At 41.0% G+C, this 25,942-nt stretch overlaps 1 protein-coding gene across 1 annotated transcript in view; it reads right to left on the bottom strand.

Moving 5' to 3' along the window:
- The window catches only part of TTC27 (tetratricopeptide repeat domain 27), a 411,030-nt gene that overhangs the window by 72,444 nt on the left and 312,644 nt on the right, over positions 1–25,942 (bottom strand). The window contains exons 12-14 of the mRNA XM_040429555.1: positions 8,508–8,603; positions 6,594–6,716; positions 6,196–6,423 (exon numbers count right to left, since the gene is read on the bottom strand). Of these exons, the coding sequence (XP_040285489.1) occupies positions 6,196–6,423; positions 6,594–6,716; positions 8,508–8,603 (447 nt within the window). The remainder of the gene's footprint in view (positions 1–6,195; positions 6,424–6,593; positions 6,717–8,507; positions 8,604–25,942) is intronic.

Consider the following 25,942-nt stretch of genomic DNA (forward strand, 5'->3'; position numbering starts at 1 on the left):
ATTACTGCTTTGCACACTCTTGGCATTCTCTTGATGAGCTTCAAGAGGTAGTCCCCTGAAATGGTTTTCACTTCACAGGTGTGCCCTGTCAGGTTTAATAAGTGGGATTTTTTGCCTTATAAATGGGGTTGGGACCATCAGTGGAGTTGAGGAGAAGTCAGGTGGATACACAGCTGATAGTCCTACTGAATAGACTGTTAGAATTTGTATTATGAAGAAAAAAGCAGCTAAGTAAAGAAAAACAAGTGGCCATCATTACTTTAAGAAATTAAGGTCAGTCAGTCAGCCGAAAAATTGGGAAAACTTTGAAAGTAAGGGCTATTTGACCATGAAGGAGAGTGATGGGGTGCTGCGCCAGATGACCTGGCCTCCACAGTCACCGGACCTGAACCCAATCGAGATGGTTTGGGGTGAGCTGGACTGCAGAGTGAAGGCAAAAGGGCCAACAAGTGCTAAGCATCACTGGGAACTCCTTCAAGACTGTTGGAAGACCATTTCAGGGGACTACCTCTTGAAGCTCATCAAGAGAATGCCAAGAGTGTGCAAAGCAGTAATCAAAGCAAAAGGTGACTACTTTGAAGAACCTAGAATATGACATATTTTCAGTTGTTTCACACTTGTTTGTTATGTATATAATTCCACATGTGTTCATTCATAGTTTTGATGCCTTCATAGTCATGAAAATAAAGAAAACTCTTTGAATGAGAAGGTGTGTCCAAACTTTTGGTCTGTACTGTACATACAGTCAGGTCCATAAATATTGGGACATCTACACAATTCTAACATTTTTGGCTCTATACACCACCACAATGGATTTGAAATTAAACGAACAAGATGTGCTTTAACTGCAAACTGTCAGCTTTAATTTGAGGGTATTTACATCCAAATCAGGTGAACGGTGTAGGAATTACAACAGTTTGCATATGTGCCTCCCACTTGCTAAGGGACCAAAAGTAATGGGACAGAATAATAATCATAAATCAAACTTTCACTTTTTAATACTTGGTTGAAAATCCTTTGCCGTCAATTACAGCCCGAAGTCTGGAACGCATAGACATCACCAGACGCTGGGTTTCATCCCTGGCGATGCTCTGCCAGGCCTCTACTGCAACTGTCTTCAGTTCCTGCTTGTTCTTGGGGTATTTTCCCTTCAGTTTTGTCTTCAGCAAGTAAAATACATGCTCAATCGGATTCAGGTCAGGTGATTGACTTGGCCATTGTATAACATTCCACTTCTTTCCCTTAAAAAAACTCTTTAGTTGCTTTTTCAGTATGCTTTGGGTCATTGTCCATCTGCACTGTGAAGAGCCGTTTAATGAGTTTTGAAGCATTTGGCTAAATATGAGCAGATAATATTGCCCGAAACACTTCAGAATTCATCTTGCTGCTTTTGTCAGCAGTCACATCATCAATAATTACAAAAGAACCAGTTCCATTGGCAGCCATACATGCCCACGCCATGACACTACCACCACCATGCTTCACTGATGAGGTGGTATGCTTAGGATCATAAGCAGTTCCTTTCCTTCTCCATACTCTTCTCTTCCCATCACTCTGGTACAAGTTGATCTTGGTCTCATCTGTCCATAGGATGTTGTTCCAGAACTGTGAAGGCTTTTTTAGATGTCGTTTGGCAAACTCTAATCTGGCCTTCCTGTTTTTGAGGCTCACCAATGATTTACATCTTGTGGTAAACCCTCTGTATTCACTCTGGTTAAGTCTTCTCTTGATTGTTGACTTTGACACACATACACCTACCTCCTGGAGAGTGTTCTTGATCTGGCCAACTGTTGTGAAGGGTGTTTTCTTCACCAGGGAAAGAATTCTTCGGTCATTCACCACAGTTGTTTTCCATGGTCTTCCAGGTCTTTTGGTGTTGCTGAGCTCACCGGTGCGTTCCTTCTTTTTGAGAATGTTCCAAACAGTTGTTTTGGCCATGCCTAATGTTTTTGCTATCCTCTGATGGGTTTGTTTTGTTATTTTCAGCCTAATGATGGCTTGCTTCACTGATAGTGACAGCTCTTTGGATCTCATCTTGAGAGTTGCCAGCAACAGATTCCAAATGCAAATAGCACACTTGAAATTAACTCTGGACCTTTTATCTGCTCATTGTAATTGGGATAATGAGGGAATAACACACACCTGGCCATGGAACAGCTGAGAAGCCAAATGTCCCATTACTTTTGGTCCCTTAACAAGTGGGAGGCACATATGCAAACTGTTGTAATTCCTACACCGTTCACCTGATTTGGATGTAAATACCCTCAAATTAAAGCTGACAGTCTGCAGTTAAAGCACATCTTGTTTGTTTCATTTCAAATCCATTGTGGTGGTGTATAGAGCCTAAAATGTTAGAATTGTGTCGATGTCCCAATATTAATGGACCTGACTGTACATACAACTGAAGTCATAAGTTTACATACACTTTAGCCACATGCATTCAACAGTTTTTCACAGTTCCTGACATTTAATCCTAATGCACATTCCCTCTCTTAGATCACTTAGGAGCACCACTATATGTTAAGAATGCAAAATGTCAGAATAATACTAGCCAATGATTTATTCCAGGTTTTATTTCATCACATTCCCAGTGTCTCAGAAGTCTACATACACGTGGTTAGTATTTGGTCAAAAGTTTTAGGTAGCCTTCCACAAGCCTATCACAATAAGTTGCTGGAATTTTAGCCCAATTCATCCTGACGGAACTGGTATAACCGAGTCAGACTTGTAAGCCTTGTTGCTCACACACACTTTTTCAATACTGCCCATAAATGTTATATGGACAGGAAGACACATTTATGCACAAGCTTTAATTTCTTTCATCTATCTTGAGATGTTGTCACGGCCATGGCTATGACCGTGACTCCTGAACCGCATGCGGTTGTCAGCGGTTTTCTTTGGTGTTCAATCACAGGTGAGGGCTGTGGTATTTGCCTCACCTGTGGTTGCCGCTGGCAACAGTGTGTATGTGGCAGCGTAGCAGGCTGAGCTGTGCCATTGCAGCTCGCTACGTTGTGCATGCGGTTTTGAGTTATGTGTGTATGTGTGCACTTCCTTTTTATGTTATTGTGTGCACGTCTCCTTTAAGTGGTGTTTTCCCTTCCCTGGTGTTGGAAGGGTTAATCTCCTTCCTAGTGTGTGTGTGCACTGGGTGTGTCCGACTGTGGGGTGTGGCTTCTTGGCCTATAAAGCCTCACTGCTTTTGCAGGCCTGCAGGTTGCTTCAGCCATGCTTAGCTGAGAGCAGCCTCATGTCTTTATTACCTGCCAGTAAGAGCCACCCCTGTGGTCATACTGTCACGGCTGAGGATGGGGGAAATCCTCAGCCGTGTGATGTCCGTGTGATGTTTTATAAGTGATTTTGTGCAGCTATGGATCTGGGTCCCTGTGTGGGGATGCGTTTGTGATCTGCACCCTGCTAACACAGGGATCCAGTCAGCAAGGCTGTGGCAGGTAGGTGGAACTCTTTGTTCACCTGCCATATCCATAGAGCTGTTTATGTCTCCCCTTTTCCTGCAGCTTGGCCGTTGAGACTCCTGCTCCTCCGTGTCTAGGAGGAGTGGGCTTGTCTTACTCAGCTCCTAGGTGAGGGTCATCTTGAGGGCTAGCAGGGACTTTTAGGTTCCGGAGCATGGGCCCTCCTACCATCAAGGTTGGCTCATGTAGCTAGGAGCCAGGGTCAGGTTAGGGATGCGTTTAGGAGGTGACCTGCTCCCTAATCCTGTCTTCATGGCCAAGCAGCCGTAACATCACCGGGCTCCACACGGCTGAGGATTTCCCCCATCCTCAGCCGTGACAGATGTCACTTCAATATCTCCACATAATTGTCTTTCCTTATGAATAGTGATGAGTGGATCAATTCGTATAATTGGCCTCCTTGAGCAGCAAGGTGCTAGCCCTGCTGCTTGAGAGACTTCCTCCCCCAAACCCCAATTGACGAGGCCTGACATCTCACCTGGTCCAATCTCACCCCTGCGCCATTGCTCCAAGTAGTGGCACAAGTGCAGAGGCTCTGCTGCTGCTATCTGACCAGTGCAGACTCAGACTGTACATGAGCTGCTCACATCCAGGTGCATGCACAGTTGGCATGAGTGCTACTAAGATAGTGTGATACCAACTAGAGTAATGGTGCAGGCGCAAGACTGACAGGGCCATGGGAGATGTCTGGCCCTGTCGATCAAGGGGGAGAAGGAAGTCTCTTGAGCAGCATGGCCAGCCCCTCACTGATCAAGGAGGCAGATTTTTGAACATATTTGATTCATACAAAATGATTAGCTCAGCTGTAGTTATAATGCCACCTATTCTGTGAAGTCCACCAATCCTTCCTGCAGTAAAGCACTCCCACAACATGGTGCTGCCACCCCCACGCTTCACGGTTGGGATAGTGTTCTTTGGCTTGCAAGCCTCCCCACATTTCCTCCAGACATTACGATCATCAAAAAGTGATATTTTTGTCCCCAGATGCAAACGGTTACCTGGCTTTTTATGACAGTTTTGGAGCATTGGATTCTTTATCGCTGAGCAGCCTTTTAGGTCATATCAATACAGGACACATTTTACTGTTGATATAAATACTTGTGCATGTGTTTCCTCCAGCATCTTCACAAGGTCGTTAGCTGTTGTTCTTGGATTGATTTGCATTTTCGCACCAAAGTACGTTCATCTCTAGGAGAATGTGTGTCCTTCATGAACGGTATGATGGCTGTGTGGTTTCATGGAGAATAAACTTGCAAATTATTATTTGAACAGAGGAACGTGGTACCTTTAGGTGTTTGGAAATTACTCCCAATGAGGTATATGACTTGTAGAGGTCAACAAAGCATTTTATGTCGTCTGTCGATTTCTTTTGATTTTCCTATGATGTCAAGCACAGAGGCAAGTAGGGCTTGAAGGTAAGCCTTACAATACTACCACAGGTAAACCTCCAATTAACTAAAATGATGTCCGTTATCCTATCAGAAGCTTCTAAAGCCATTACATCATTTTCTGGAATTTTCAATGCTATTTAAAGGCCTAGTCAACTTAAGTCAAATAAAAGATGAAATAAATAATTGTCTCTAGTATTATTCAGCCATTTCACATTTGGCTTTCCTGTGCTGCCAAATTCATTTGATACTGAGTATACTGAGTGCTCTTCTCAAGCATAAAAAACTGATGAGCTACTCTGCTCTACTCCCAATATGGGGGCACCATGGCATCTTTCCCATCTGCAAAAGTTGAGTTGTGTGTATGTTTATGTGCTTCTGGTCTATGTTTCCTCCTTTTGCATTTGCCAAAAACAACAACAGATGCCAGAGAGTCAGATTTGGAACTTTTTTAGGTGTGCTCCTACCATATGACTCAAAAATGGCTAAAGGTGATTGTGTGGCCCTATGAATAAGCTACATTTGACGCCCTTACAATAATTTTGGTTGACCATTACTAGTATGGTTAGATAAGATCACAAATAAGATATAGTATGCACATTGGATATGGATAAAGTGCATTAGTTGTTTATAACTATAAAATAAAACTGAATTAGAGAACCCCCTTGGTTTGATGTGCAATCCACAAATGCAAGTTAAAGATGTATCATATAAAAAAGAAGCCATTTGTCAATATGATCCAGAAACGCCATCTTCGCTACACTAGAACTCATTTAAATTTGACTGAGGCAAAATGGAAAACCGTTCTGTGGTCAGCTGAATCAAAATTCTAAATTCTTTTTGGAAACCACAGATGCTGTGTTCTGCACAGTCAAGAGAAGAGGGACCATCCAACTTATCAACATGCCATTCAAAAGCCTGTATCTCTGATAGTATGGGGTTGCATTAGTGCATATGGTGTGGGCAGCTTACATATGTGGAAAGGCACTATCAATTTTAAACAGTAAAAGAGGATTTAGAGCAACATATGCTTCCATCCAGATAACGTCCCTTTCAGGGAAGGCCTTGCATATTTCAGCAAGACAATGCTAAACCACACACTGCATCCATCGCAGAAGAAAAATCAAGACCTTTCAACAATAGAAAACTTTTGGCTCATCCTGAAAAGAAAAATCTGGCAAAGAACATGGCCCTGTCCCAACTTTTTTTTTTTTTTGATAAGTTGCCGCCATAAGGCTTTCTTTTACATTTATTTACATTTTAACAGCCTCCGAACTTTTTTGGAATTGGGGTTGTATTAACACAAAGTGATTGTCATTTTTCAACTTTACCTGCATTGGGTTAACTGCCACAGATTTTTCAAAGCATTCTATACACTGCTGGAATTCGCGATTCCGCAGATGGAGAAGTCCTTTGGATCGTTGAGCACGGGCACTGCGATGTTTTGACATTTCCCATGCTCTGTCATAATACTGATGGTCCCGCAGAACATCTCCAAGGAGGCAGTAAAGGTGTGGTGTCTCCTCTTTTTCTAATTCCTGTCTCAGAATTTGCTCAGACTAGTAAAAATAAAGATAAAAAATGTTAGAGAAGATAAACATGTTACTGATTAGATAAGGTCAAAGCATAGTGATGAGGATGATCTTGATTAAACATTTACATTTGATCAATGTTATTTCTCATTTACTCAGTTTATAATGACTCTTGGTCCCATTGGTTGCTTTCTTACCTTTCCATGTTGTCCACTTCGTTCATAACAAATAACAACATCTTCCCACATTTCCAGCTTCTCAAAAATTTGCAGAGCAGAACTGGTGCATCCCAGTTCAAATAGTAAACCTGCAAGTTGTCGCTTTAAAGTGGAAAAAACAAACACATATTTAATATTTCACCTTTTATAGTCTAAGGGAATTCTAGCCAAAAAATAGATCACAGTAAAGCAGTGGATAACAACAAACAATAAGTGTGAAAGATTAGCAAGGTAACTGGTACCTCGGAACCGAAGCGGAGTTTGAATCCAAGTTTTAAAATGGTTTTCCAGTTTAAAAATCAAACACTGAAGTTATTCACCGAAGTCTTGGAGGCCGTACATTTTAATGCTGTATGGAGACGGATCTCCGTACAGTGTTATTCTGAAGGTTTGAGCAAAGCGACTTCAGATCTAGGATCCGAAGATCGCGTCTCTCATCCCTAGTGATGACCCTAAAAAGTTAAGATACTATTACACTGACATCAGCCAGGTGATTGTCGGAACGGAAGCATTCTCTCCCGTCAATCGCCTGCTCGCTAGAGGAGGAGACTGCTGCTATTACATGCGGTGACCTCCTCCTCCATATAGGGATGAGCGATCATTAATGCAATCTCTTGTCCCTATACTTATCATTGTTTGCCAGCAGCAAAGCGCCTATTACACGGCATGATCTTCCGCCAGCAAACAAAGATTTTTAAACATATTAAAAGATCCCGATTACCCGATAAATGAGCGTTTGCTCGTTCATCGGGTAATCAGTGGAAGTATTACACTGCCAGATGATCGCATACAAATGCTCATTAGTGATCATCTTAGCGATTATCTATTGGTGTAATAGGGACTTTAATCTACAGGGAAAGTGTTAGCCTACTGTGAGTGCTCAGTGTGGAATCTATAATATTTCAAGATTTTTTTTTCTTCATATAGTGATATGATCATAAAACCACCAACAAAAAAATCTACTCAACATGATTTAAACACTGTGAGGGGAATCATATAAGATCCATCATGGGCTATGACCATGATGGTGAACCTTTTACAGACCGAGTGCCAAAACTGCAACCCAAAACCCACTTATTTATTGCAAAGTGCCAATTTAACCTGAATACTACAGTCCAGTATCGTATATCCTTTATGTACTTTATCATTTAGCTATAATAGCCTACATTCAATGCACTGCCTGTGGAGTTCATAGTGCGCCCTGCGCTGAAGAATGGCAGGAAAAGTATAAGGCATATTGGTACACTATAGACTTTTTCCAGAGTGCGGGTGCCCACAGAGAGGGCTCTGAGTGCCGCCTATGGCACCCGTGCCATAGGTTCGCACCACTTGTCTATATCCCCTGCACTACCAGAGGATGCCCCTAATTTACGCCACCAGTCCAGGCACCTAGACTGAAATCTACGGCAGCTCCGAGCTAATAAATGTGCCAAGCCCACTGGCCTATAAACTCCAGTTAGGCCTAGATATAGGCAAAATGGCATTTAAAAAGTCGCAAACATGAAGTTTGCATTTTTTTTAGAACAGAAAACTAGCACGGGGGCAATAATAAATAACCCCCTAGGTCATTTTCTGGCAAATTACTTTTAAAATGTAAACAGCTATATGTGAATAAGAAAAGAAGTGACTTGTATGCTGGTGACTTACACAAGGCACGTCTTTTAAAGAGTGCCACAATGCAAACTGTATAGTTATTAATAGCAGTAGCAATGGGAAATCTATGTGCCCTCTTCTTCAATCTATGACGTGGAATATATGTAGGTCTGCAAGAAGAAGGCACTCTACACATCATTTTATTCTGGGTAGAACTACCTTTCTAATCAGGACTGACATGAACAATAAAATAAGAGAGAATTCAAACCAATTTCACACAAAATCCAACATTTCACCTACTTGAATATCCCAGATTGGGGGCATCTTAGAGCAAAAGAAAACTTTCATGCGCTCAGTGACTGGTGGGCTCTTTTCTTCAAACTGGTCGGCTAAAGCCTGATAATAGCAGAAGAAAAACTATTAAAGACTCTGTAATTAGGGATGACCGAATTTGTGTTTTCAAGTTCGGGGTACAAGGTTCGGCTTATCTAAGAATTCCTTTATGGATACTATAACTTAAGGTCTGTGGTAGCGGAATCCATAACAGAATTCTTAGATATCCCGAACCTTGTACACCGAACTTGAAAACACAAGTTCGCTGAACACTATCTGTAATTTATAGTTAGCGGAAATCAATAACCTCAAAAGAATGTTATGAGGTTAGTTAAACTAAAAATAATGATGTCTGCAATTGACGCCTTTCTTAGTGTACTCTCACAGAATCTCCAAAGCAAGACATGTAATACATACTATAATTGTTTTCCCAAGATGAGAAATACCTTAAGCTATTTCTTATTAAGGATAGGGCTCCATGGCATCTCCCTCTGGATCTCCTTAACCAAACCAAAACATCCAATACATTCTTAAAATTTTTCTAACATTGGTTGCAAAGTGGTTTAGAATATTTTTCCATAGGGAATCATTGGGGGAGCTGAGAAACTCACAACCAACCCTATGTCGCCCTATGTTGTCTTAATGTAGAAATTATGGTTCCAGGTAAGGCTACATTCACATCTTCGGTGAACGTTTCTGGCAGGCTGCTTTGGAAGAGAACAGCCTGCCAGCGTTCACCGGATCCAGCATTGCCGGATTCAACAGTTCACTGCCAGATACTTATTGACTGGGATCCGGCCAGGTAAATGCCAGGATTCGGCAGCATGCATGCAGCATTTTTTGCCCCTCACACAGCCAGGCAGACTGGGCTGCCCAATCATCTCTAACTGAGATATGAACGCAGCCTAATTACTTGGCAAATTTGCAGTGTTCCACAGTACCTGCATAATGTGTCATGGTCCCTCCCGTGACAGAGGTGAGAAGATCGAATAGACTTGCTGCACGTGAGGCTATCTGACAGGTCTCTCTGTTTTCCTCTTTGTATGTTGTTGTTTGGCAGGATCTCACCTCTCCTCAGGTTCTGCTTGTTATCAGTGATGAGGCTCTATTTAGGTCTGCCTCACACTGCTGACCATGCGGTTGATATTTCCTCTTGGAGTTGCTAGAGCTTGTTGGTCTTGGATCTCCTGCTTCTCCATACATCTAAAAGCTAAGTACTATTTGCCTTGTATGTTTGTTGTTCTCTGCTGTGTTTTGGTTCTAGGCCTTAGGGAGACGCGGGTTCCTTCATCTGGGAAGGAACCAGCGGTCTCAACTCGTGCTACCTATCCTAGAGCTCATCAGTTTTAGCAGGCATAGGTATCCGGCGTATGAGAATTTCCACCATCAGGATCTGCTCATACTGGCAGGAGTTAGTGAAAGGCCTAGGGATTACTAGGAGGTCACCATCCTTCTTTAGCTTTTGAGGCCTAGACTGTTGTCTACTTCCTTTTGTGTGTATCTGGTGTTTTTCCCTTTCCAATTACCCGTGACAAATGGATGTGATTTTTAGAAATCTCATACACATACATCAGAAAGAAAAAATCTGCAGCATAAATTGACTTGCAGTTCAGGTTTTAAATCCACAGTATGTCAAGTTATGCAATTTTCATCACACATTTCTCCCTTGCAATGCAGAGGACAAAATAACCAACACAATCTAAAGTGGAAATCCCACCCATTGTGGCAGGCACATCGCTGGGATATGCTATCACTTTATGACCGCTGGAGTCTGACCTTTACAACCCCCACCAATCCAAAGAATGATGGATAAACAGCTCTGGTTTAGTGCTGTACTGTACCCCTTCACTGCTGTTTCCTGGAACAGCGTGGCTCCATTCAGGTGAATATGTTTGTTTGCCAACTTGCAAGAGCAGAGATGTTGAGAGTGGTGGGGAACTGAAATTGAAGTTGCAGAACTTTTCAGGACACACTGAATATTTACGGTACATTTTCTTTTCTTAAAACTTTGAACACTTCCAATTAAATAATCATCAGTGGTTCATAGAGCTGGAGATTTCAATTTATATAGTTTCATAATCCTATCATCTTTTTCTTCTAAAACTACTATTAAAATTCAATTTTTGGCTCTTGTAAATGCATGCATACTAGGTCAGGTAGATGCTCTGCTTCCCAAAAAATATACAAAATACATCATGCACTGAAAGAGACACCTATATTATGTTTGGCTATCAACAATGCCCAAAGAAATGAGCTTTTATTATAAACTTAAGTCAAACTTTTAGGAGAGAAGGACAGAGCGATAGATCTTTACACTGTTTTGACATTGTGAATTACTTGGATTTCTCTTGTTTTCCATGAATTATTTCTTAATTGGAGGAAAATGTACACCTTCTGGAACACTCTTGTGGCCGTCCTTCCAAAAAGGAGTGTCTCCATTCTGGTGAAAGGAGGAAAATGTTTTTGACATAAGCTCTTCATCAAATTGAGAGCCCCCAAAACCCAGCCAGTCAGTACAAATTGAGGTATAACTGGACTGCTAAGTAACAAAGTGGTTGGAGTAGCGCTTGTACAGTCTGGCGTTACTTCACAGGAATCTGACACTAATTAAAGGGAGGTTGCTTGACTTTGCCACATTTCCCTCCACCTTTGAACAAATCTTTGAGTGATACCATATGTTTGTAATATACCACATAAAAGCAATTAAAAAGTCATCATGGAGCCGGCTCTGAAAGGTAATGTATAAGCAAAACTTTAATTGTCTAACTCAAACGGGAAAAATGTGCCGTTGTTAGGGCAATATATCTAGAACTGTGCTGAGTAAATTAGATGTATTTCCCGCTCTATAAACCAGCCCTGTGCTGTTTATTATGTGCTAAAACAACGCGCACACAACCAAGGCATTATTCTAATTACTACCGGTTCCACACTTCAGGTAATAAAACCTCAACGGGAAAGCCTCAAGCAATCTGCAAGGAGAATTTTTTTTCTAACTAAGGATAACATTTAACAGACGAACATGAAAATATTTAATGCAGGCTGTATATTCTTATACTTAAGCAAGTAAACCTCAGGAAATACGAACTGGCTTGCTTGGTCATGTCACTGACACACCTCAGAATCCATTTCTGTTATTTCAAGTGGATGCAAATTTTTGGTATGGGCTTAAAAATTATACAAAGTACCTCTAAATAAATCTTAGCTCCTATTTATTGTGGCTATTTCCACCTCTAGTGTCAGACTGGGCCGAGCAGTAAAATTCATTCTGGCGGCCCACTGTCCAGCTACATGCAAATATTATCTGACCCCCGTTTGCAAATCCTTAAAAATCTGCCAATGCACATTTATTTTTGATAGTAGTCTGCTGCCTAGGTTGTGCTTCATACTGAGCCTAAGCACTTCTATGATCAGTCGCCACTTTTATTCATTCTGTATACTGCCGTTCTGCTTCTTCAGACTGGCTGCTCTCTATAAGCAAAAGCTTACCACACGCTCAGTAGGAAATCAGGGTACTTAAAGCTGACTTTTAGAGTACGACAGTGAAATGCAGACTGTTTGCTGCTTAATGCAAAATGTAAAAAGGTAAAATCTAAAAGCTATACATAGGAACTAAAATAGTATGTGACTCAAAAACAGTGATATACAGTAGAAATTTCCAAAATCAAGATAAAGTATTTGCGAAGTTACTAAAAATGTTATGTACATTTCACCTGTGAAATGATATAAAATAGGAAATGCACTTAAGGCTACTTTCACATTAGCGTTTTTTGCAGATCCATCATAGATCTGCAAAAACGCTTCTGCTACAATTAGGGATGAGCGAATCGACTTGGTACCTTGGAACCGAACCCGAGTTCTGGAAATGGTTTTTACAGTACAAATGAATTCATGAAGTTATTGCGTGAAGTCTCGCGAGACTTTGCAAAGCAATAACTTCGGCTCATCTGAGCAAATACAATCTAATACTGTGCGGAGCTCCTGCTCCGTATAGTATTAGAACAAAGTTTTATGCAAATCGACTTCGCAATTTCATCCGAAGTCGATTAGCTCATCCCTAGTTATAATAATACAACCGCATGCATCTGTCATGAACGGATCAGATTGTATTGTCTTCTATAGTCTATGACGGATCTCAATAGCGGAATTGAAAACGCTTATGTGAAAGTAGCCTAACTGGGTTTTATGGTTACTTACTGCATAAAGTCAGTCGGATGATAAAGTTCTGAGTGAATTTTGACTCCTCCAGCATAACTGCGATCAGTAAGCCATACCCTGTGTTTACATCTTGGCGCAAGACTCATGGGGAGCATCTATAGTATCAGGTCCCTACCTCTCCTTCCCAGCTTGAGCGTCAAAGATCCAAGCCTGCTTTAAGCCTTGCTGGAAAAACCCTACCCTAAGGCACAACATCATTGCTGACATCACAGAGCAGGGTCCATAAGAATGATCAGAACACCCCTTAAGAGGAAAGGCCATTAATGATGTTCTTCCAGCCTTACAAGCCTTGCCATGCTTCAGATGTTGACGTGATGTCCTTGAAATAGGGAACCAACACAGCATACAATATCACATGATCTCGATGTAGTGCAGGAAAACAGGGCATTACAGATAATCACAATTAGTAAGTCATAACGTGTTGTTACCTATCAACTGATGCTGAAAACTGCAAAAACGGAATACCCCTTTAAAGGGGTTGTCCGGGTTCAGAGCTGAACACGGACATACCTCCATTTTCACCCAGGCAGCCCCCCTGACTTGAGCATCGGAGCAGTTCATGCTCCGATGCTTTCCTTTGCCCTGCGCTAAATCGTGCAGGGCAAAGGCATTTTCAGGAGTTCCGGTGACGAACCGGGCTCTCCATGGAGCTGCCAGGAAGCCCGGTGACATCACCGCCACTGATGGGCGGGCTTTAGCGCTGCCCTAGCCAGTAAAACGGCTAGGGCAGCGCTGAAGCAAGCCCATCTGAGCCGGTGATGTCACTGAACACACTGACGGGCGGAAGCCTCCGTCGGGGAGTGTGTTATTGTAAACAAAAGAGCCCTTGCACTGTGCAATCTAGCGCAGGGCAAGGGAAAGCATCAGAGCATGAGATGCTCTGATGCTAACATCAGTGGGGCTGTCTGGGTGAAAATATGGGTTTGTCAAGGTTCAGCTCTGAACCCGGACAACCCCTTTAAGCTTTATACTCGTTTTGAAATTAAAAATATTCGGATAGAGGTAACGTAACAGTGCTTTCCTATATATTTCAAATAATATTGGAGATATGGCACTCAATATCTGGAAAATTTTTGCTCAAAACAAGTCACTTTATTGGTGCAATAAAATATTTAAAATGTCATACAAAGTACGTAATTTGTGCAGAATTTAAATAACATAATAATAAAAAGTCACAATCGACAATATAAAAAATCACTTATAGTGTATATATAAACACACATCAGACAGCAAATGGGTACTTGTCTATAATCTGATTGAATAGGTCCAGAAGGTTAAATTCTCAACACTAGAGCACTGAATGTGTTATTGCTCAATAGTTTTCAATGAGAAATGTCACCATTGATTCGGTATATATCACCGATTATCATTATTATAGTGCAGTCGCAGGATTTTCTGATTTAATAATAGGAGTTATTCCGATTATATATATATCACAGTTCATGGAACTTATCGGATTAAAGTTCAGAAGATGTTAGCTCTAGGTGGCGTCCCACCTTTTGTTTCAAGCTATTTAAATCCCTTACCTCCACTTCTCAATGCGGTTTTTTTCAATCACCGTTTCCTCAGCGTCCCAAATATTCGATTTCTCCTTACTTGTAAATCAGAATGTCTCACTCTGAGGAGTTTTTGAACTTGATATAGGACGAGTTTATCACTTAGGAGGTTATTAGTAAGGGAGGTGTAGCTGTAGATCTCCTTGCGTACGCCAAAAATGGTGGTAATGTGGGGTCCAGGTTCTTCCCAGACGCGTTTCGAAGTCCCAAGGGGTGCTGACTTCTTCCTCAGTGGTGACCTGGCTCCCCCTAAACCACCTTTTTTATACCATCTTTGTTGATTGGTTCCAAATATCTCAAAGATCAGTCCTGGATCACAATCCAGGTACCATAGTGACAAAATCTGGTCTGGATTATTACAATGTACTATACTCAATAATAAAATTGAATATTTTAATGATGAAGTAAATTCAATCAGCAATATAGCTCCCACATTTCTTCCATCAATATAATACATCGAAATCTTGCTATTTTTGAAAAAAACGCATATGCGGTAATGATGCGGTTAAATGTAGAGGCGTTTAACTTTGAGGTCTCTGAGACAAGTGTGACCATTTGTAATCAATCAACCACTGATTTGTTCAGGGAAGCTGAAACTCTGCTGTTAAAACAACTAAGGCAGAGATGGGAAATCAAATCCCTACAACAATATATCCATTGTGATATTATCCCCAGGGGACTGAGCCTGAGTAAGATACCAGCTCAGGACCTTTGGGACCCTGAATTTGAAATCGAATGGAACACATTACTGAAAGAACAGTCTAAAATGTTGATATTGTTAATTATAAAAAGGAGGACTGTGATGTTGGAAAATATAATGAGTCAATTGAATCTAGTAAAAGATAAGATAGATAAATTGTCCAGGGATGATGAATACGAGTTGTGGCAACAAAGGTTAATAAAAAGTCTTGATAAAACAGAACAAGAAATTATAAGTAGGAAGTCCAAAAAAATAATGAAAAATTACTCAGGCAACAGACAAGAGCCAAATAGACATATGACAACACAAAATAGTAATAAGGATACAACAAGGGAGAGACAAGAAAAAGACGATCGGAGTAATAAATACACTATCCCGGTTAGTAACAAATTTGATTTACTGACAGAGGAACATTTTTTAGATGTGACCCCTTCACATCACAGGGTACGCACACGAGAGAGGTCACAACATTCTCCAACACGGAATCACCAACAGAATTCACCAGGGACACATCACTACAATTTACGACACAGAGTGCCAGATCAGATTCACAATTATGGAGAAAGAGCACAGAATTACATAAGACAACGGACACCAACTCACCAAGGAATACAGAACAGGGTGAGACACAAATCACTAGACCAACAAGAAATTCCGAACACGAGACACAGATCCCCAATACGGGAACAGAGAGATACACATTGGGAGGGAAAAAGAAGAAGATACGACGGGGAAAGGGGAAGAGGGGCACGAAAACACAGATAGAAGATATGACACAAAACTTAGTGGTCAATTTAAGTAATACAACACTTACAGAAGCACAGATGCGTTTATTAAATAAGGGGCTCAAGTTTGCACCTACGCAGAAATTAAACCATTTCGATGCCTATATTGGCGTCGAGAAATTTGTTAGAAAGTTATGTCTTAAAAAATACCACCTTAAAAACCCTGTGGAGAGACCAGTGACGGTTATACAAGAATATACCCACACGGATTTAAAAAAGAAATCTAAGAAGTATCCTATACAGGAATTAAGTCAGGAAATAATTGCTTTCCGTCAATTAGTTGAATATGATCTAAGAAAGATCAAAAATAACAATAGGGGATGTAATATTTCGAATCAAGAAATAAAAGCTATAAAGGAACTACAAATGAAAGAAAAAATTGTGATTAGATCGGCAGATAAGGGAGGGGCCATTGTTATTTGGGGTGAGGAAGATTACAACAAGGAATGTCTTAAACAATTGGAGGATGAGAGTACATATATGAGAGTAAAAGTTGATCCGACTAAAGTCTATCAAGAGGAGTTGAAACAATTGTGTGAAAGAGGACTCTCCCAAAATATAATAAATAGACAAGAGTATGAATTCATATGTGATACACAGGCAAGAATGCCAATTTTTTACTGTCTGCCGAAGTTACATAAGAACCCAACACAACCACCCGGCCGACCCATAATTTCCGGAATTGGTTCTATCACAAGTAATTTGTCAAAATATATTGATACCCATCTACAGCCGACAGTAAAAAATATGAAAACTTACATCCGAGATACGACACAAGTTATAGACATTCTAGAGAAGTTAAAATTTGACCCCAAGTGGACAATGTGCACATTAGATGTACGGTCATTATACACAATTATTGACCACCAACAAGGGACGATAGCTATGAAGGATCAATTATTAATGGAAGGTAGACTCAAAAAAGAACAGATAAGCTTCCTAGAAGAAAGTGTAAACTTCATTTTGTCTCATAATTATTTTTGTTTTGGCTCAAGTTTTTATGTGCAAAAGTGCGGTACCGCCATGGGCGCCAGGTTCGCCCCCAGTTATGCGAACCTCTTCATGGCAGATTGGGAGGAGAGGTGTATTTTACCACGACTGGGGACGGACCTGGTGCTATGGTATAGGTACATTGACGACATTATTCTAGTATGGAATGGGGACACTAGTTCGCTAGCCTCCTTCATAGATGGATTAAATAGGAATGACAGAAATATACACCTTTCATCCAAGATATATGATGGAAACATCGAATTCTTGGACTTAAATATCCAAATTGAAGGAGAGAAAGTAATCTGTAATACCTTTCTGAAGGAGGTTGCGAAAAATAGTATGATCCCCTATACCAGCGGACATCTACCTAGATGGCTACTAAATATACCATATGGACAGTTCCGACGCATAAAACGTAATTGCACTAAAGAGGAGCAATTTGAAGAGGAAGCATGCAAAATGAAGGAACAATTTGTAACTAGAGAATACCCAGAAATTTTAGTAGACTCATCACTAAGTAAGGTGAGAGAATTAGACAGAAAATCCTTCTTCAATCCAACTAAAGTGAAAAAGAAAAATAAAGATGAGGGGACTATGAGAATGGTCTTACCCTTTAATGCCCAATACCGAAAAATACAACATATAATTAAAAAACATTGGCATTTTCTTAAAGAAGATAGATTGATAGGCTCATTGATCCCGATTACACCACACATTGTGTACAGTAAGGCCCCCAATTTAGGATTAAAGGTAGCCCCTACAATAAAAAAGGAGAAAATCAACAAACCCACGATACAGGCAATGTTAGATATCAAAGGTTTCTATAGATGTGGCACCTGTATTAACTGCCGATCGACTAAGTTCCCACGAAAGACACAGGAAATAATATCCCCGACTAATCAACTCAGACATAAAATAAAAGAATACCTCACATGTAATACTACTAGTGTCATTTATACAATAAGTTGCCCATGCAATAAAATCTATGTGGGAAGGACAAAAAGAACATTAAAGAAAAGAATTGCAGAACATCTCAATAATATCAGGAAAGGCCACATGGACCACCCACTGTCAAAACATTTCAAAGAACATCATGGTCAACAAACAGATCTATGTTTTGCAGCAATAGAGAAAGTGGAAGTAGATTGGAGAGGAGGTAACCATGTGGAGAAAATGTCCAGAATAGAATCGAGATGGATTTTTGAACTGGACACCCTTATACCACATGGATTAAATGCAGAGTTAGAAATCTTTGGCTTCCTGTAGCAGATTAAAGCCTGGGGTGGTTGCCTTCCACCGACACATGGTCAGATGGTATATTAATTACGTACATCTGCCCGTGCCTTGGTGGACGGCACCCACCGCCCATTCAGCCACAATCTCGTGTTCATCTAATCTGACAACAGTCCTCCATATTGGACTGTGTCAGTTTGATTCACCTATTCTCAGATGAAAAAATATGCGAAGGTGCACTTATTTATTACATCTTTTATTAATTAAATATTTTTTTATATTCATTTATATATTTTAATTCATGTTATTGTGAATAATGAGAGTAAGGAAGCAAATAACATTAAATCCCTTATGTAAATGACTAAGGATGTAATTTCAGCAGCTTTTCTGAAAAAAACGCATCGACCATAAAAAAAAAAAAAAAAAAAAAAAAAAACGCATGGAAATCGCATCATTACCGCATATGCGTTTTTTTCAAAAATAGCAAGATTTCGATGTATTATATTGATGGAAGAAATGTGGGAGCTATATTGCTGATTGAATTTACTTCATCATTAAAATATTCAATTTTATTATTGAGTATAGTACATTGTAATAATCCAGACCAGATTTTGTCACTATGGTACCTGGATTGTGATCCAGGACTGATCTTTGAGATATTTGGAACCAATCAACAAAGATGGTATAAAAAAGGTGGTTTAGGGGGAGCCAGGTCACCACTGAGGAAGAAGTCAGCACCCCTTGGGACTTCGAAACGCGTCTGGGAAGAACCTGGACCCCACATTACCACCATTTTTGGCGTACGCAAGGAGATCTACAGCTACACCTCCCTTACTAATAACCTCCTAAGTGATAAACTCGTCCTATATCAAGTTCAAAAACTCCTCAGAGTGAGACATTCTGATTTACAAGTAAGGAGAAATCGAATATTTGGGACGCTGAGGAAACGGTGATTGAAAAAAACCGCATTGAGAAGTGGAGGTAAGGGATTTAAATAGCTTGAAACAAAAGGTGGGACGCCACCTAGAGCTAACATCTTCTGAACTTTAATCCGATAAGTTCCATGAACTGTGATATATATATATTCGGAATAACTCCTATTATTAAATCAGAAAATCCTGCGACTGCACTATAATAATGATAATCGGTGATATATACCGAATCAATGGTGACATTTCTCATTGAAAACTATTGAGCAATAACACATTCAGTGCTCTAGTGTTGAGAATTTAACCTTCTGGACCTATTCAATCAGATTATAGACAAGTACCCATTTGCTGTCTGATGTGTGTTTATATATACACTATAAGTGATTTTTTATATTGTCGATTGTGACTTTTTATTATTATGTTATTTAAATTCTGCACAAATTACGTACTTTGTATGACATTTTAAATATTTTATTGCACCAATAAAGTGACTTGTTTTGAGCAAAAATTTTCCAGATATTGAGTGCCATATCTTCAATATTATTTGAAATTCTTTACTTTCTGGTGTTTGGAGTTTACACCTAGATATTGAGCACCTCTCCACCCTACGGAGCAGTAGAGCCACTCCATTTTTGTTAAATTTAGCTTTCCTATATATGCTTTTGCAGGGATGTTGGATATGTCTTTAGTGGTCTAAGTAGGTACAATACCACCTGGTTAATATCAAAGAGTTGAATTGCATCCAATTCTTTTAAAGAGGATGTCCCACGAATAATATTCAATAGGTTTTCAAACCAGCACCTGGATCTGAATACTTTTGTAATTACATGTAATAAAAAAATTTGTATAGCTACTGAGTTATTCAATAAAATATATCTGTATAGTGCCACTTAATTTATTATTTCTTTGACCGGCTCATTAAGAAGGCTGCACATGCTCAGTTTCATCTATCAACTACCTCCTGAGCTGTCATAGGGAGAGGATGGACACGCCCCCTTAGCTGCAGGAGAAAAGACACTCCCCTTGAGCTGTCAGCTTGATATAAATCTAGCAGAGCAATGAGTGGGGAGATCTCTGGATCCATGTGAGGTACAGGGCTGGTTCTAGCTTTGTTAGAAAGAGATTGTCATGTACTGTATGATGTTTTTTACATTATTCATAGGATAACCCCTTTAACTTTTTAGGAAAACCAAACTAAAGTATACTCATTATGTCTTCTGCTAACTAAATATTCTATGCAAAATTATTCAACTTTGTAATATATCTAGAACAGCACTCGGCTATCTCTGTCAATCTCATATGCAGTGAATGGAATGGTAGTGAGCATGTGAGACCACTTCTTCATTCAAAAGGGAGACTCTGGACCCCTGTTCTCGTGATCAGTGGCTGGACCCTCAGTGATAATACATTTATTACCTACCTATAGATGATAAATGTTCATGGGCCAAAACCTTTGTGCAAAATTGCATCTTTCTTCACTTATTTGTTGCCTTCCTCCTAAACCTGCACAATGTGCTGTCTGAAGCTGCTCAGAAACACTGTACTCACTGAAAAACAATGTCACTTATGAAACGTGAAAATCATGGGAGTTCTCAGCTTTAATGAAAATTCCTACTGTACAGAGAAGAGCTGCGGAGAGACAGAAGGATGGTGGAGGGGGAGCCTGCTTACAGTACACAGATCTCTTCTGGAGGAGAGATATTTTACCTATGGAACAGATCAACTTCTTTTAAGTATTTCATTAGATTATCTCACACCAGTGCTTACCATATTTCACGCACTATAAAATGCATTGGACTATATGATACACCTAGGTTTTCGAGGAGGAAAATAAGAAAATAAATGTTTTGGCAGATCTGGGGATGATACTGTTTTGGCGGTTCTGTGACTGATGCACTGTGCAGTTCTTCTCTACTTGCACACTTATTACCTATGCTGCTGCTTAAAATTGCTGCATGCTATTTACAATCCACGTGACATGTCACTTGAGCGATCGTCACCATATCCTAATGGACATCCTTTCACAGGTGCCACGCCTGCACGTCAAGCCTGCAGCACACATGGAACCAGCAGCACACACTGGACTAGCCCTGCACCCAGCGGAGGTATCTTGTGAGTGGGGTTTGAGGGCAGGAGCATCTCCATTGCCACGTATTGCCTTCAACACTTCCCCTGCTGTACCGCAGGTCGTACTGTCATGCAAAGTAACAAGCGCAGTGGACTGCAATACCCTTACCTGTAGGTAGGGACTGCAGGGGGAGCGTTGAAGGCCGTCTTCACATTTAAAAAAAAAAATGCATCTTATCTTTTAAGAGTACAAACTTCTTCGCAATCCCCTCCTCCTGTTCAACCCCAAGTCCTGTGGCTGGGCAAGATCACTCTCTCAGATGAGGCCTGAAAGCTGCTCCGTCCATTCCCTACAGTGTAACTGCACAGAATGCAATTGTATATAATACAGTTGAGGGTGCCCAGACAATAAAATCTTCTAGTCCTCCTCCTGAATGGGCCCCCTTCTGAGTTCGGGACCCAAACCAGAGGCTTCTCCTATAGCTACGCCTCTGATCAAAACCCTTTGCTATTTTATTAGAAGTAGCCACAGAACTGTAGGCTGGGGAACAGGGCGCAGTGCTCAAGAGTGTTGGAGAACAACCTGCTAGTAATGGCCGATCCATATGGAGAACTGTCAATACTAAAAGTCACAGTGAAGCATATCTACTAATATCGGCATACCGGAGTGGTATGTCAGTATGTACTTGTATTCTATTTTACTAACACAGTACATGTTTGATTGACGGAACTGAACTACAATAATAAATATGACGATGAGCCTGAACACTATTCAACTGTGCTGTAAAACTGGTGCAACTGCATTAACATATGCTCTCCATGGTCTTCGGAGAGGTGCTGGATTATCAGATTCTCTCCATTATTACATAGGCATCGAAAATTTTTAACATTAAGTGTAGATCATATTATAGTCACAGACGAGTAATCTTAAAAACGCAATGTTACATTTGTACCTGTTCCATTAACTGAGTAGACTCAGATTCCATGGCACTTTCTACTGTACTCAAAAGTCAAAAATTCTTTCATGAGCAGAGTTCTAGCAGAATAACACATATTTCTACCATGCAGACGAGTGACTTATGGTGGAAAGCTGTTACCATATAAAAGGGGAATTTCCTCACTTCTGACCTTGCTACAAACACTAAAATGTTTGTGTTATTTTAATGAATTCTCCTGACCGATAGAACGAAGCAGATAAATGTAGAGCGAGCAAAAGAAAGCGAGAGTCTGGTAGATACAGAGCACACAGGCTACAAGCACAAGCTGCAAAGAAAACAAAAAAGGTAACTTTATACACAAGGTTGAAAGTCAAGGAACTCAATTAGGGGTTAACTCACTCTCATAAATCACTCTTTTCCAGAGATGAGCACAGAATAGGATAATTTAATAAATGGAAGATGAGTCAGGATAATTATGGACGTCAAGGCAAACCATGCCAAGTCCCCCTCACTTTTAAAATGAGTATTAGTGATTTCATACAAGCTAAATGTGTATTTCTAGATACCACTGCGTCATCTGCATTATACTAATGATGGCTGAGTTATTACTGTAGGTTTATCAGACTCATTTGTTATAGAACTAGTCATGTACATTACTGCGCTCTAATAATAAATGAAAAAAGGGAATAATATCCAAATTTCAATATAAACCACCTGCCATCCTCATGGTATAGGTCCAACTTGGGGAACGGATGTTAAAGGGGCCAGCCAGGTTTCAATAACATACCTATGTGACAACAAACCATCTCAATTAGTATAACAAATCATTACAAGGGTGCCTTGTTTTTAAAGGGGAGCTGACCTGCAGGACTCAGGCTCAGGCTGGATGATGAATCTGGTGCAGGGAAGGACATTTTTGTTGAACACTATACCAACTATTAGTTGGCCTACTTCTGAGATGGACTTTTACACTAAAATTGTGGCGCAAAATGTTGCATCTTGAGCCCCACCCACTTTGTCGAGCAAGTTCGAAAAAAATGCTGAAGTTTTAGTTAAACCAAATTACGCCCATTTTTAAACAGATTCTAGATGCAAACACATTAGAAAATTTGGGCCACCGAGGTATCCAGAAGTCCCAATCACAGTAGGACAAAAGGCAGTGCTTAACAGAGAACAGCAAGACTGCCCCATTCAAGTGAACAGAGTGGAGCTGCGGTGCCCATACAGAACCTGGTCTATATAAAAGAATATAGGAACTCTTCCAATAGAACATATACAGCATCTGGTTGGGTATACACTGGGAGTATCCAGGTGACATTTACAAACTTTTGAGAGAACATCTGAGGAGATTACAGCCAATATATAGGGAATGCAGATTAGCCTGGACCAAACTACAACTTCCATCATGCCTGGACTGCCTACAGATATTAGGGCATGCTGGGAGTTGTAATTTTGCAACAGCTGAAGGGCCTCATGTTTGACATCCCTGGCCTAGACCAAGATAAGAGAGCATAGCCTTCCACAAGGCATATCATGCATATAGAACTAGTTCATGTCATTGCTACCCAGGCACTGATATGGATTAGCAATCCATGCATCCTGACATGTCCTTTACTACCTGTTAAAACTTAATTTATGGCACTGTTAATACAGTGTATTGCCTAGCGTTAATATAACACAATATATTTCAGCAAATTTGAAAGTCTGTCAAAAGCTTCATGATGCAGAAGAAACTTCCAGTGCTTAAAGTGTGCATGCCCTATAAACTCCTATACTTGAGTGGTAAGGGAGATAAAGATCTGCATCAACTTAAAAATATTTCCTGATAAGTGATCTTGGGTAATGAATTTGGCAGTCATTCGTATATGTTATGAAGTTTAGCAACGTGAATGACAAAGTTATTAACTTTTCTGAGTCCATTCAATTTGGCATACAACATACAATTAAGATACATCAAATACCATATATCCAGCTATAGATTCTTATTGATTCATTTTCTTAGCGGACAATTTAATGTTGCATATAAGCTTGGCCAAATACATTTTCTCATTACATTCAGATATTGCAGAGGTTCTTCTGGCAGTTCCAAACCACATTAATTTATAATTTTACCTTTAAAGGGAACCTGTTAAAGGCAGCATAGCATAGTGAGAGACCCACTGATGTGGGCAAGCATTCAGCACTTTTACAGCACTGACAGTCCGAATTTCACAGTGCATCTTGAGGTAGAGGAGTCTGATGAGACTGGTGGCCATGCCCTCCTCACCATAACTGGCAGGTTTCTTTCCTGTTAAGCATAGGAAAGAAACCTGCCAGTCATGGACAGAAGGCAGGGGAGGGTGGGCCCACGAGTCTCATTGGACTCATCTTGCAAGGTTCGGCCTGTCAGTACTTAAAAAATACTGAATGTTCTTGTAGGTAAGAAGTGACAGTCTGCTGAAATCAATGGGTCTGTCACGACACCATGCAGCCCTCAGGATCCCTTTAAGTGAATGTCCACCATTTAACATCATGCGATTTAAGGTCCAACATTTTGCACCGATGAATTCCTTATTATATATTAATAGCGGGCAGAGCCCTGTTTTTTATAATACAGCACTCCAGCACCATTGACTAAAACAAGTTAAAAAGCATCAGCAGGATCAACCTTATTAAACAAGGCTTAATGAATGACCCTGAATAGAACAAGCACTTTTAATTACACTGCGCTGACAAGACTTCTGAGACCACCCACAGTGTAATCTTGAAGAGGAAGAATTCAACGCGCAGCGTTTTTTGTCCGGCTGAATCCCGGCATATTTGCCGGGCAGAGGCTGACTCTCTGCCAGATCCCACTATAGTCAATGGAGCTGGCGGGCATTGCTTAACATCCAGCAATGCCAGATCCAGAGGGCTCATACATATAACTCCTAACTGTCATGGTCTTACCTGCTTGCTGCTCTCCTTCGTTTGACATGTGCTGGCGGCCATCTTGGGTCCTGGGTTTCTTGTAGCCTTCCACCCTGCGGCTCCTCCTTCCCCTGGGAGGAGCTGGATGCCTAGCTCATATATATAGGAGGTCTGTGGCTTCAGTTCCTTGCTTGGTCCTCTTGTGTTCACATGCTTCTAAGACTGCTGCTGCTTCTGGTTCCTGATCCTGGCTTCGTCTGACTACCCTGCTGGTTCCTGATCCTGGCTTCGTCTGACTACCCTGCTGGTTCCTGATCCTGGCTTCGTCTGACTACCCTGCTGGTTCCTGATCCTGGCTTCGTCTGACTACCCTTCTGGTTCCTGACCTCTGGCTTCGCAAAGACTCTGCTCGGTTTCACCATCCGTTTGGACTTTTGCTTTACAGCTTTATTTTCAATAAAGCCTTCTTATTTTCACGTATCTCTTGTTGTACGTCTGGTTCATGGTTCCGTGACATTAGGACCAAGCCATGAATTCTGACGGTACAGGGCCATCCTCGCTACCCACGCTGGTTGCCAGACTTGATCAGCAGGATCACCTGTTGGGTCGGTTCGCTGTGACGTTGCAAACCCTGCTTGAACGCACGGCTCATTTCGCTCCCGTTGCCGATGGGTCGGTTGTTGCTCCTGGGCTCGCTCCTACTGCCGCTCCGGTTGTTGCGCCAGAGTCTACCCCGACACCTGTTGTTGCGCCTGCGGTGTTTCGGGGTATGACCGGTTCTGCCCCTCTTCCACAGCGCTTTGGGGGAGAGCCAACTCAGTGCCGAGGTTTCCTTAACCAGGTGGGCATTTATTTCGAGTTGCTGCCACATGCCTTTCCTACTGAGAGATCAAAGGTGGGCTTCTTGATCTCGCTGCTCTCGGACAAGGCCTTGGCCTGGGCCAGCCCTTTATGGGAGAACAACAATCCGGTGGTTGCCGAGTTTTCCGGTTTTGTTGCCTCTCTTCGGAAGGTATTCGATGTGCCGGCTCGTGCTGCCTCTGCTGCGAAGCTCCTTATGTCCATCAGACAGGGTTCACGATCCGTAGCTGAATACG

This window comes from Bufo bufo, chromosome 4 (genome assembly GCF_905171765.1).
Source record: "Bufo bufo chromosome 4, aBufBuf1.1, whole genome shotgun sequence".
NCBI lineage: Eukaryota > Metazoa > Chordata > Amphibia > Anura > Bufonidae > Bufo > Bufo bufo.